This window comes from Lipotes vexillifer, unplaced genomic scaffold (genome assembly GCF_000442215.2).
Source record: "Lipotes vexillifer unplaced genomic scaffold, Lipotes_vexillifer_v1.1 scaffold193, whole genome shotgun sequence".
Taxonomy (NCBI): Eukaryota; Metazoa; Chordata; class Mammalia; order Artiodactyla; family Lipotidae; genus Lipotes; species Lipotes vexillifer.
In genome coordinates, this window is record NW_006769306.1 from 569,856 (window position 1) to 584,106 (window position 14,251).

Consider the following 14,251-nt stretch of genomic DNA (forward strand, 5'->3'; position numbering starts at 1 on the left):
ACCAGTAGGTGGCACTTCAGAATTGTTAAAGCAAATGGTGAAATTTCAAGGAACGTGGCTCAAAGAATGGTGCAAAGTAGGAAAGGCCTGAATAAGCAATACGCATACAAGAAATGAGTGGACCACATTAATTCTTTTTTTGCGGGAACTGTCCTTTGCATTTTAGGATGTTTAGTAGCATCTCTGGCCTGTAACTACTAGATGCCTATAGCACTCTCCCACCCCAAGTTGTTAACAATCAAAAAATATCTCCACATTGCCACATTTCCTCTGAGGGGCAAAACTGTCCCAATTCACTGAGAAGGCAAATGCTATGTAAACAGGCGATCTATAATTATGCACAGTAAGGGTGAGTCTCACATTGCTGAGTGAAAGAAGCCAGAGTGAACCTAGTATATATGATTTCATATATGTAAAGCATCAAAACACATAAAACCAACTTATACTGTAGGAATTCAGGATGGTGGTTGCTTGTGGGAGGGGCAAGTAAGGGGAGGAAGTGCCTGAAAGGGAGTCGGATGAGCCTCTGAGGTACCAGTAATGTTCTGTCTTGATCTGGGTGCTCCTTACATAGATGAAAATTTATTGAGCACGTATACTTCAAAAATTTTTTTTCAAAATGTTTTGGAAGTCAAGACTTCATCTTTTTCATAATGAATGAAAACACTGTAGCTCTTATTCTTTGAATCATAAGCAACACTCATTATCAAACTATCGATACAGTTAAACAAACAGTAGTAAATGAAGTTGTAAACTAAATTAAAAAGCTGGTCATCTCCATGTGATCATTTAAAAAACAGGCAGTTAATTTAAAAAATACAGAAAAATCCATTTCAATTAATTAATTTGGTATAAGTTACTTGTTCTCCTGAGATTTATCTATATTCCTAATGACAAAAGACAAATCAAAGATGAGTCTAAGTTTAAAATGCTGTAAAAACAACTCTGTCCCACATGAGACATTTCTGTAAACTACTGCAGTTTCCATCTATTGCTAAATTTGGAGAAATATGACTTAGCAGCTGAGGCATAGTTTTGTCTGAGAATAAACTACATTTATCTGTCTCAACCCAGGAGTTAAGAATTATTTTTCACTATGTATAAAGATGAGATTCATATTCTTTTATATGTAAAGTTTTAGTATTATCCTTATTCTTCTTTTCCTGTACATACATTATTTCAAAGTAATACTCAGATGGTACCAGGACATCTAACAAGTAATATAGTAAAAAGAAAATTAAAGAAAAGTTAAGTCTACACTGAATCCAGATTTCTCAACTGCATTTATTAAAAAAAACCCCCAAAAAACAAAAGACAAACTTTAAGAAGATTAATATTGTAGTTTCTTAGGAATCTTTAAGAAATATATTTTAAAAATACTGCAATGAAAAAACACATATCATAACCAAATGTATGATTTATTTTTGGAGAAAAATAATTAAAACTGAGGTTTTTCCAATTAAGGAGAGAAATAACAATATGAGATCATACCCTGGTTACATGTTAGTTATCACATTCTATACAATGTGGATGTGCTCAAGATGTATTTAATGATATTATAAACGAACATTTGAAATTTAAAAATCACAAACCACTTGCCAATATTGTAAATTCATAAATGTTGAAATAAATACCTACAAGGAATTAAATTTTGAAAACTGAAGCCTTTGACAGTGTATAGATCATCCCAGATGTTACAAATAGCAGAGCAAATAAGTTGACATTACTGCTAGTTTCCACTTAATTTCTTCATAATATGGCTCTCTGGTGTTGCATTAGTGAAGATACTTCCTACAACCACATGGGTACCCCAGAGACTGTGACGAATCACTTTACAGCAACCAAGATCATCAACAGAGAATCCTAAATGTCGATAGCGTTCATCTGTCTCAAAAAGAGTGTTGTTTGTATATGGTCCAAAAAACTGGAGGAAATAAAAAAAGTCATATTTTCATTAGCTAGAAGGATAATGAAGTAATAATTTTTATGCAAATCGAACACAGATCTATATAAATACTCTGAATATTTAAAAAATCAAATAAGAAATAAAGGTCACATGGAACACCTAACTGTCCTAATACCTCCTCTCCCCTCAATACCTGTGCATTCTGGAAATGATGATCTAGCAGACTGCATGTTACCTAGAACCAAATGCATAATATTATATGACCTTTAGAGATGATATAAGCCTTAGGCAATCATCTATGGTTCACCTTTGTAATTTTTAAGATAAGAAAACTATCAGAGTAAGTTTTTCATTTCTAGTACTCACTAAATCTTGACTTTGAAAAGAAACAGTATATATTCCTATTGTAAGATTGAAAAAATTACTATTTGTAGCTGAAAGATATACACAGAATTTAAAATATGACCACAATAGTGGTTCAGTTATTTTCCTTAAAGTATAGCTTTACAAATGTTAATTTCCAAAAAGTTACTTTTCTAAATATTTCTTTACCATCCATATTCTTAATTCTAAAAATAAGTGTTTCTGCCTTAATGAAACTATTGGATACTAAGTTGTTGTTGTTGTTTTTTTTTCGGTACGCGGGCCTCTTGCTGTTGTGGCCTCTCCCATTGCGGAGCACAGGCTCCGGACGCGCAGGCTCAGCGGCCATGGCTCACGGGCCCAGCTGCTCCGCGGCATGTGGGATCTTCCCGGACCGGGACACGAACCCGTGTCCCCTGCATCGGCAGGCGGACTCTCAGCCACTGCACCACCAGGGAAGCCCCTGGATACTAAGTTTTAACTAATGAACAGTAAACACACTAATTCAATGTAATTCAAGTAATATCTATTAATGAGGATGGAAAATAAATTTTAAAATTATTTTTAATGAAAAAAATTCAAAGTGATGGAGAAGCTTAACTATGAGTGCCAGAGGTCCCTCAAAGTTGTGAATTCAACAGACTCTTGGTACCTACTGTGAATTCAACAATTCACCTATTGTGAATTCAACAGACTCTTGGTACCTATTTTTATACCTCTTTGCATAAAACTGTGAGGTTTTCAAAGTCTTAAATGGTCTACTTTTACCAAGGTTGTAATTATAAACAATTTTATAATAAAAATAATTCCTACTTCAAATTATATAATTTGGCTTTCAAAATGTATTTAATTACTCACTGCCAAACCAGATGATGGGTCAATAAAGTCAGCCCAATAGCCTTCAGCTCGAAGGGCGTAGCAAATTTCTTTAGCACCACTGATGAACTGCATAGAAAAAGGAACAAATAATATGCTCAAGGCAGCAGCACAGTGTTTTATTTCTCAATAAATTTTTAAGATAAATATTTTTTGCTTCAGATAGAGAACACAATAAGATTAATAAACAATTAAAACTAATGATAAATTAAGACTGTAAAGTCCTAAGATTATTTTTACCAGTCCAAAAGATTAATGGTTCATATAACATTTTCATTTCTTTTAAAAAGTCTAAATTGTATATTTTTTTCTTCTAAATTATTTCCTATTTTAGGAACGATTTCTAATCACTTCTGTGCTATTAACTCCCAAATTTGTCATGGATTATAACCTACAGTTGCTATTTTGTATCATTACAGAGGTATTAGAAATAAGGTAAGAAAGGGAAAACAAAATATTCATAATGAAAAGATATGGACCATTCATTAATTTGAATGAAAGTTGGTTAAAAACATGTACTTGTTTGTGTGTCCTTCAAAAACACATCTATCCACTCACATAGTCATGAAATATTTCTGAAAAGGCACATAAAAATAATAAGATAAATGGATAGATTGGCTACAGGGCTGGACTGCATATTTCCTTTTCACTATACACCTATCTTTTGTATTGTGTATAAACATTACAGACCACGTGCATGTATTAAAATCCTGGTCTTACCATCCTAATTCCTACAGTCTCTTTATTAGCTTTATCAGAATTCTAAGCAGTGAAAAAGACTAGAAGAAAATATTAGAATCAGGTTAGAATGTTAAAAAAAAAAAAAAAAAGACAGACCATAAGTGTTTAAGACAAGGGCACAGTTCCACTCACAGCCATAACAAAGTAAGTTATCAAACTTGCCACTTGCTGAAAAATATAAAACTGACCAAAATATATGAGGCAACTGTTTTTAGACACTGAACAATAGGCAGACAAAACTGCAGCGGAGAAGGGAAACAAATAAGGTGATCCCCATATATGCTCCAGGCTTCTGTCTGGGGACACACTCTTGTTGCAGGGCAAAGAAGTGGAGCCCAAGCAAAGTGATAATGTCACTGAGCTGAGGGGGTAGAAAGCAAGAGTTCTGAACTGTTGAAGCATCTGGAATTTCTGGCGTAGGGTAATGGAGCAGAGGGAGATGCACAAATGGGGTTCCCATGTGGTCCGCAGAGCAATTTACCCTGGTTCAGTAGCCAAGGGTTGAGCTGTGCAGATACAAGGTGAGATTCCTCAAGATTTAGCAGAGAGTGCCAGCTGCGAGGCTGAGAGCTGAATGGTGATATCACTACAGGGTAACGTGAATTTCTGGCCCACCTAGCGTGATGAGACCTCACTGAGCATCTCTGGCACTCACCTGAGATGCTCAGAAGTCCAAGCCTTAGGCATATGGGCCACATCCTAAACAAGGGGTTGGCAAGTGATAGCCCGAGGGCCAAACCTGGCTGGCTGCCCGCCTGTTTGTGTAAATACAGTTTTGCTGGAATGTAGCCATGCCTGTTCATTTATATATGGTCTGTAGTTGCTTTAACAATACATGGTAGAATTGAGTAGTTGAGAACCTATCACCTACAAAACCTAAAAATTTACCATCTGGCTCTTTACAGAAAAAGTTTGCTGATCTCTGCTGTAGAGATATACAACTTTAACCTATTTTCTCCAAATACAGGCGCATCTCATTTTTTTGGGCTTCACTTTATTGCACTTCGCAGATAAGGTTTTTTACAAATTGAAGGTTTGTGGCAACCCTGTGTCCAGAAAGCCTATTGGCAACATTTTTCCAAAAGCATTTGCTCACGTCATGTGTCTGTGTGGCATTTCGGTAATTCTCTCAATGTTTCGAACATTTTCATCTATTATTATATTTGTTATGATGATCTGTAGTCTGTGATCTTTATTGATGTTTTACTACTATGACTCACTGAAGGTTCAGATGACGGTTAGCATTTTTTAGCAATAAAGTATTTTTAAATTACGGTATGTACATTTTTTTTAAGACATAATGCTATTGCACACTTAGACTACAGTACAGTATAAACATAACTTTTATATGCACTGGGAAACCCAAAAATCTGTGTGACTCACTTTATTGCGATATTTGCTTTATTATGGTGGTCTGGAACCTAACCTGCAATACTTCCAAGGTATGCCTGTACTTTCTTGTAAACTAATGAAAACCATTTAGATAATACTGTACTCTATAGGTTATTTTCATACTTAATATTTACACTTACTGCTGTATTTCATTAATCCTCAAAATTCTTAAAAATAGGAAAACTGAGTATGGTTTAGGAAAGTCATTAGAATTATGTATCAATTTAATAAAAGATGTACCATACACAAAAACTACAAGGTGAACAAAACGATGCATTTAAATGTTTGCAAAGGTTAATTAAAAGAATCCCAAATGATCACAAAAAGAACCAGTTTAAGTATTTTTCTTAAAGATTTCTGCTTGGGGGCTTCCCTGGTGGCACAGTGGTTGGGAGTCTGCCTGCCGATGCAGGGGACACGGGTTCGTGCCCCGGTCTGGGAGGATCCCACATGCCGCGGAGCAGCTGGGCCCGTGAGCCATGGCAGCTGAGTCTGCGCGTCCGGAACCTGTGCTCCGAAATGGGAGAGGCCACAACAGAGAGAGGCCCGCGTACCGCAAAAAAAAAAAAAAAAAAAAAAAAAAAAAAAAAAGATTTCTGCTTGGGACTTGCCTGGTGGCGCAGTGGTTAAGAATCTGTCTGCTAATACAGGGAACATGGGTTCAATCCCTGGTCTGGGAAGATCCCACATGCTGTGGACCAACTAAGCCTGTGTGTCACAGCTACTGAGCCTGCACTGGGAGCCCGCGAGCCACAACTACTGAAGCCAGCACACCTAGAGCTCGTGCTCCGCAACGAGAAGCCACTGCAATGAGAAGCCTGCGCACCGCAACAAAGAGTAGCCCCCGCTCGCCACAACTAGGGAAAGCCCGTGTGCAGCAACGAAGACCTAACGCAGCCAAAAATAAATAAATTAATTAAAAAAAAAAAAGATTTCTGCTCATCAATAGCAAACACTGACATCTGCTGGAAAAAATCAAAATAGAGTTAAGTAAATCATAAAACATACAATATCTACTTGGACAGTAAGCTATGTGTGGTTCTAAAATAACCACTAACATGTCTAAAATAAAAAGTTTTTTTCATAAAAAAATAAAATAGCTTTAGTCATTATAAAGTTTAAAATGCACATGATAAAGTGTGTTGCCATTTCAAAAGCTGGAAATTTTTTAAAATTTATTTTATTTTTTGGCTGCATTGGGTCTTTGTTGCTGACTTACATCTATACTGGGGTCAGTATCAAATGAGGCTCAGAATCTTGAATGGTTCAAAAAGTAGGACTTATGAATGCAATGCACATGTCAGAGCAAACTCTCTAGTGTCTAAATGGTAGTATACATTTACTAATCATTGCCTTAATATAGAAATAGGAAATGTTTATTGAGTTATTATGTATTTAAATTTCACTTCTCCAAATTCAGATCTTTTAAAGATCAGAGAGAATGTCTTATGCCTCTCTGTAACTTCTTTGTTAGCTGGCATATATAACTTGCTCATGATTATTAATTACTACATGGAATTTATTAGTGAAGCTATATGTGGGACATTTAAGTATGAAGTCATTACCATAAAATACTCTATTGAGTATGTAAATAATATTTTTATAAATGAAGAGAACCATAATCCAACCATAAAGAAAATATAAAATAATTCCAAATATTATCCTGTATATAAATTAATAAAGAGAATTTTTTCAACTATAGTTAGCTAAGGTGTCCAAGTGAGCTAATCCCAACATGTCATACAGGCAAAGGAATATTCCTTTCTATCTTGTAGAGAAAGAAATTGATATAACTGAACATCAAACTCTTAGATAAATAATTATATAATTTTTAAATATAAGACTTTATGAAATTTCAAAGCTTTTGCACAGCAAAGGAAACAATAAACAAGACCAAAGGACAACCCTCAGAATGGGAGAAAATATTTGCAAATGAAGCAACTGACAAACGATTAACATCCAAAATTTATAAGCAGCTCATGCAGCTTAATAACAAAAAAAACAACCCAGTCCAAAAATGGGCAGAAGACCTAAACAGACATTTCTCTAAAGAAGATATACAGACTGCCAACAAACACATGAAAGGATGCTCAACATCACTAATCATTAGAGAAATGCAAATCAAAAATACAATGAGATATCATCTCACACCAGTCAGAATGGCCATCATCCAAAAATCTAGAAACAATAAATGCTGGAGAGGGTGTGGAGAAAAGGGAACCCTCTTGCACTGTTCGTGGGAATGTAAATTGATACAGCCACTGTGGAGAACAGTATGGAGGTTCCTTAAAAAACTACAAATAGAACTACCATATGACCCAGCAATCCCACTACTGGGCATATACCCTGAGAAAACCATAATTCAAAAAGAGTCATGGGGCTTCCCTGGTGGTGCAGTGGTTGAGAGACCGCCTGCCGATGCAGGGGACACGGGTTCGTGCCCCGGTCCAGGAAGATACCATGTGCCGCGGAGCGGCTGGGCCCGTGAGCCATGGCCGCTGAGCCTGCGCGTGCTCCGCAACGGGAGAGGCCATGGCAGTGAGAGGCCCGCGTACCACAAAAAAAAAAGAAAAAGAGTCATGTACCAAAATGTTCATTGCAGCTCTATTTACAATAGCCTGGAGATGGAAACAACCTAAGTGTCCATCATCGGATGAATGGATAAAGATGTGGCACATATATACAATGGAATATTACTCAGCCATAAAAAGAAACGAAACTGAACTATTTGTAATGAGGTGGATAGACCTAGAGTCTGTCATACAGAGTGAAGTAAGTCAGAAAGAGAGAGACAAATGCCGTATGCTAACACATATATATGGAATTTAAGAAAAAAACAAGTCATGAAGAGCCTAGGGGTAAGACAGGAATAAAGACCCAGACCTACTAGAGAATGGACTTGAGGATATGGGGAGGGGGAAGGGTAAGCTGTGACAAAGCGAGAGAGAGGCATGGACATATATACACTACCAAACGTAAGGTAGATAGCTAGTGGGAAGCAGCCGCATAGCACAGGGAGATCAGCTCGGTGCTTTGTGACTGCCTGGAGGGGTGGAATAGGGAGGGTGGGAGGGAGGGAGACGCAAGAGGGAAGAGACATGGGAACATATGTATATATATAACTGATTCATTTTGTTGTAAAGCAGAAACTAACACACCATTGTAAAGCAATTATACTTCAATAAAGATGTTAAAAAAAAAAAAAGACTTTACTACTTATCATTTCTCAGGTTGGTAAAAATGAAAAGTAATGCTAATATCCAGGGTAAAGGTGAGAGCATATATACTAGGACAGTCTTTTTGGTGGGCAAATTGGCATTATCTTTCAAAACTTAAAATGAATATACCCTCTGATTCAGCAATTCCCTATTTAGGAATATATAAGTGTGTGCAAAAAATATATGTACAAATATATTCACTGCCTGTAATAGCAAAAGTTTGATTTTCAACTTATAAATGACTAAACATTTTTAAAAATAATTTAAAAAATTTATGGTTTGCCTATGCAATGTAATATTACACAGATTTTTACAAGAATGAAATAAAATCTATGCGTAATGTTATGGAAATGTGTCAAAACATATCTTCTAAGTTAAAAGCAAAGGATGGGAAAAAAATGTGGGTATATACCATTATTATATTATTATTGTACTGTACACTGTTATTGTTTACTCTTTTAAGAAGGCTGAGGTATTTTCACTTTTTACTTGACATGCTTGAGAGAGAGAGAGAGAGAAAGAGACATGGAGGGGGAGAGAGGATCAGAGAGAAGGAGAGAGAGATGGGTATGAAGAGTTAATTTTACATTTTTGTTGTTTACTATATTCCCAAATTTCCTAAAACAGACATAAATTTAAAAAAAACTGAGGAAGTACTGGACGGAATCTAAGTTTTTCAAAGACACTAAAAAAGAAAAATTGTGGTATTTTTATTCTCAGAAAACATGTAAGTTTTTTAGTACTGGAATACATTAGCAGAGAATTAGTAAAGGCTAGAAAAGATAGCCATCATTTTAAAACACTGGTTAATTGGTATTTAAATAAGATCATAAAATTAAATTGTCAGCAGCTGAAAGAATTACCTTTTCTAAGAGCATTTCTCTTTCATTTTCTACCTCCTCACTCCAAACAGTCATATCATTCTTAGTTTTCTGTGTTACAGTCAGAATCATTAGTTTGTTCGTGGCTACTTCTGGAAACAGTGATTCAAAATCTGTAAGTGAAATAAGAATAAAACTCCAGAAAAAAATAAAATTTTTTAAAAAAGAAACAGTTCATAAAATACTTTAGAAAAATGATGATTAAGTTAAATTATTATGGTACCAAGTTAGGTTTATAAATGCATATTAGTTTTGAAAAGGATGAAATGAATTTAGTTTTGGTTTACTTCTGCCCTTTTTGGATGAATGAAAATATATTGCCAACAAGTCTGAAGAGTAAGTTGGGTTACATGTTCTTGGTCTTGTAATTAAAAAAAAAGTTTATTATTAAGATTTTTCTCAGTAGTACTAATGTATTAGCTCAGGAAATTATGGCTGGAATAATCACCCAGGGGGGGGATGACTTTTGGGAAAGATTTAGGAAAAAAGTTATTAAAAATTCTACTATTCCTATCTAATGGCAGCATGAGGTCAGATGTCAGGGGACACTTGAAAGCCTTATCTTGGCCAGGCAATCATCATTTCCATCTAGACATATTAAAATACTAAGTTATAAAGCATTACGATTCCTATGGAGTACATTATTCAACACATTAAAAAATTAGTGACATTATCTAACACACACTAGTGTAAAAATGAATAAAGCACAACATACCTCTTCGCAGCAATTCCGGACACGTTTGGATTGCACACTCTACTTTAGCACTTTCAAAGTAAGTTTCCGCACTGTTAATTTCTTGCTCAACAGGTACATCATTACCCTAAGGCGGAATAAGAAATATAAGTAAACAAAATCTGGAGTTCAAATAAAATATCTTGCCTGCTATAAACCTGTTTTCCCTATAAAGTTTTTTCAGTAATCCTAACCTAGCTGGTGATGGGGTAATAGTCAGTGTTTTCTTACATACTCAAACTTTTCTCTATGATGAATGTAATATTTGAAAATTAAAAAAAAATGTTGAATTAAAAAAAGGAACATATAAATACCCTGATATTCTAAGACTTAATATGAATAGAAGTTGGCTAAAAAACTAACTAAAATGCGCCATGATTGTGTCTTACAACGTTACCTCTTCTGATATTCTGTTATATCTATTTATCCTTACATTTGTTCTAAAATCTGTAAAATGGGGATAAGAACACTAACTTACAAAGCAACATGATTAAATATACAGCTTCTCCAACAGGAAGCGCTTAGAGGCTTTTATTCAACAGAAATTTACTGGGTGCCTGTTATACACTAGACATTATAAACAGGAACAGGCACTACAATGGTAAAAAATCCAGTCTTCACTCTTAGGTATATAAGAGTTGGTAGAAGAAAAATGCATGAACAAATAAATGCAATCCACATCAGAAGTGCTATAGAGTCATAACGGAAGTCTTCTGGAGGTATAGATGGGGAAGAAACTTGCTTTGCTTGGCAGAAATCAGGAAAAGGTTGCAATCACGTTTGAGTTACATATTAATTAACATGTGTGTCTGACAGATAAAGAATAGACAGACTATAGGTTAAGAATTCAGGAGGAAAAAAACAGTCCAGCAAGAGACAATAACAATGCAGAGCTTCCCTGCTGGCGCAGTGGTTGAGAGTCCGCCTGCCGACGCAGGGGACACGGAGTTCGTGCCCCGGTCCGGGAAGATCCCACATGCCGCGGAGCGGCTGGGCCCGTGAGCCATGGCCGCTGAACCTGAGTGTCCGGAGCCTGTGTTCCGCAATGGGAGAGGCCACAACAGTGAGAGGCCCGCGTACCGCAAAAAAACAAAAACAAAAACAAAAACAGTGCAAAGGCATGCAATGGTCAAAGAGAATGGTATAATTAAAAAAAAAAGAAAATATGCTGTGATTGGAGAACAGAAGGAGTAGGAAGTAGTGGGAAGTAAGGTGAGAAAGATAAGGGATCAAAATTGTGGAAAGCCATTTATGTCACATTACGAAATTTTGAAAAAGCAATGTGGAATATCAACATGCAATATAAAAAGCTAATGACAGTATTACTGTAGAGGATGTATGGTAATGAGGAAGAGCAAGTGACAGACCAGTAACAGCCAACAATTACTGATCACTTAGTGTAATAAGTATTTTACATACATTTTCACGTTTAGCCTCATAGCAACTTTGTAGGCCAGGGATTATTATTATCCTCTTTTTACATATAAAGAAACAGAGGCTCAGAAAGGTGAAGTAACTTTCTCAAGGTCACAAAATTAAGTAAATGGCTGAGTTAATCTCTGAATACAGATTTATCCTATCTCCACAGTCCATCACACTATAATGCCTATAAAAATTGAGGTAAGATAAGGAGGCGCTGAACTTTGGCAGTATTAGTGAGAATTGAAGGTACACAAATAATTTAAGAGCTACTTTCAGATATAGAAGCAATGTAATTCTGTCACTATTTACAGGGGTATGATGAAAAGAGGAGTCAGGGTTGGCACTATAATTTTTATTTTTGGGACAGTGGGAGGATGAGTAAGTCACTTATACTACTGACAACATGGGAATAAGGACAAGTTTTGAGAGAAAAATGACTAATTCAGTACTAGACGTGTAAAATCTTGGGACTTCTGAGACATCCAGATAAAGATGTCTGGCAGGCAGATAGTTATGGAGCCAGAAATATCAGAAACAGAAATAAGAAGCTAGGAAATATGAAAACACAGCCTGTGGAGAAAGCCGAGGACTTAAGTGACCAGGGAGCAAGTCAAATGAGAAAATGAAGATCAGATACATTTGGGAAATATCATGTAACTGATAGAGGAGGAGCCAAAAAGACTGAGAAGGAATATCTGAGATAAAAAGTCAGGTGAGGTCAACTGTGTCCCAGTGTTAGGTTATCTGATATCACCTGTAATTTGAGGGGTTGCTGCTTTTAATAATATAGCTTTGATCAAAATCTCAACCTGAAGCTATATAGAAATATGAAAAATGATAAGGATCGGGGTTTGAAAGAAACGCTGAAATGCATGTAACTTTCCATTTGAGTGAGCAATGATGCAATACTAGTTTTAAAATGCATTTAAAAAATTCATATGCAATACCAGTTTAAAAAACTCATTAAAAAAACCCCTCAGGAATTGTTTTTACAAAAACGATTTAAAAATCCTCCTCTTCAGTCTACTGTATCCAGAGTTTCAGAGACCTCAAAATGTTCTTTTTAAATGGCTAGAGGAATATAAAACTAGTCGGAATTTGGTCCATATATAAATTACAATTACCATTAATAAAAGTGAAAAACAGGGAATATAAATTTCCAGTTATAGAATTAAGTTATTTATATTTGAAATAAACATTTATTAAAAAAAGATATTTTTGAAGAATTATTTAATTACTTAAAAGAGACTGCAATGTAGTTAATTGAAAAAAATTATATAGCAAACGCTATGTATAGGACAATGCCAAGCTTTTAAAAGCTATATATGTTGTTTCTGTTTATACTGGACTTAAATAGATTTTTTTTTGTTTTACTTTTTCAATGAAAGTAATATGTTCAGTTATCAGAAATTAATATAGCATTAATAATTAGAAAAACAGAATGACCTTAACAACTTACCTGAAATTCATTCACATATTGTGCCATAACAAACTCATGTCTTTCACTCGATAAAGGTTCTGCTAGAACATCAGGTAAAGTTTTATGAACCTGGCTTTTCTTCTGTGATGTGGTCCCATTGAGGTGACAATCAAAACCTATGTTCCCAGGAAGCTGGAATCTCTGATCCTGAGGTCCAAATGGTCCCATAGTTTCATCAGGCCAGACTGTTCGAGAGCCTAAAGAGGAACGACAAAATGAATCATTTTCTCCTTACTAGTTAAGTACATTGGTAGACTGAAAGAATGTTCTTCTTCCAATTAGGTATTTTTTTTAGCTAACCAATAGTTCTTTGAAGTTTGCTTTCCTGTGTAAATATAAATTAGTTTGTTTCATGTTATTCCAAAAGACTAATCAAAGCAACCAGTTGTCAGCTCATAGGTAATTCCATTAATAGGGAAAGAATTCAATAAAGTACTGTAATCCATACTATGTAATTCTTTTTTTTTTTTTGGCCATGCTGTGCGGCTTGTGGGATCTCAGTTCTCTGACAAGGGACTGAACCCGGGCCGTGGCAGTGAAAGCCCGGAATCCTAACCACTAGGCAACCAGGGAACTCCCATACTATGTAATTCTTGACAGTCATTAAAAAGAATATGGTAAATCTTTACTGATAGTGAACGAAGTCCAGGACATATTACATTAAAAGAAAAAGCTAAGTCAAAGAACAGCATATACGACATTTATTTTTCATCCTTATATTTGTGTTTTTAAATACAGTAAAAAAAACATCTGTAAGGAAAGACATCAGACTTAATGGTGGCTACCCTTGGGGAGGGGCATTCAACTGCTGTTACCTGGTGGCACAAAACATTAATGGACTGGAAAAAAATCTTGTAAGAACCAATGTGACATAATGCCCTGTTTACCAGCTACATGAGTTAATATGGATTAACTTACAGAAGAACAGACCATATTACTTTATTCCTGTAAAATTTAAAAAAATCCTAACATGTGAAAAATTCAAAAAGATCCAGAAAAGAATAAATTAGAAAATCAAATGAAGAAATACTCAGAGTAGGAATTTTGTTTAGAGAAAGGAGGGGACAACTGCTGCAGACTTTAGCTGGCAATAAAAATATTTATAAATACTCTGCCTAAACTAAAAACGGCCATGACTAAAAACGGCCATGCCAATATGGCTGCCCCCATGTGACACCATATCTCTCTTCCATACCTATGACAGACATCACCCATCAATCACAGAACTTTTCCCTGCTG

General features: G+C 35.5%; 1 protein-coding gene across 1 annotated transcript in view; it reads right to left on the reverse strand.

Annotated features, from left to right (window-relative positions):
• Positions 1–1,397: 1,397 nt before the first annotated feature.
• Positions 1,398–14,251, reverse strand: part of MMADHC (metabolism of cobalamin associated D) — a 20,884-nt gene continuing 8,030 nt past the window's right edge. Inside the window, exons 3-7 of the mRNA XM_007445563.1 lie at positions 12,992–13,209; positions 10,093–10,198; positions 9,360–9,490; positions 3,128–3,214; positions 1,398–1,924 (exon numbers count right to left, since the gene is read on the reverse strand). Coding sequence (XP_007445625.1) covers positions 1,730–1,924; positions 3,128–3,214; positions 9,360–9,490; positions 10,093–10,198; positions 12,992–13,209 — 737 coding nt within the window. The 3' untranslated portion in view covers positions 1,398–1,729. The remainder of the gene's footprint in view (positions 1,925–3,127; positions 3,215–9,359; positions 9,491–10,092; positions 10,199–12,991; positions 13,210–14,251) is intronic.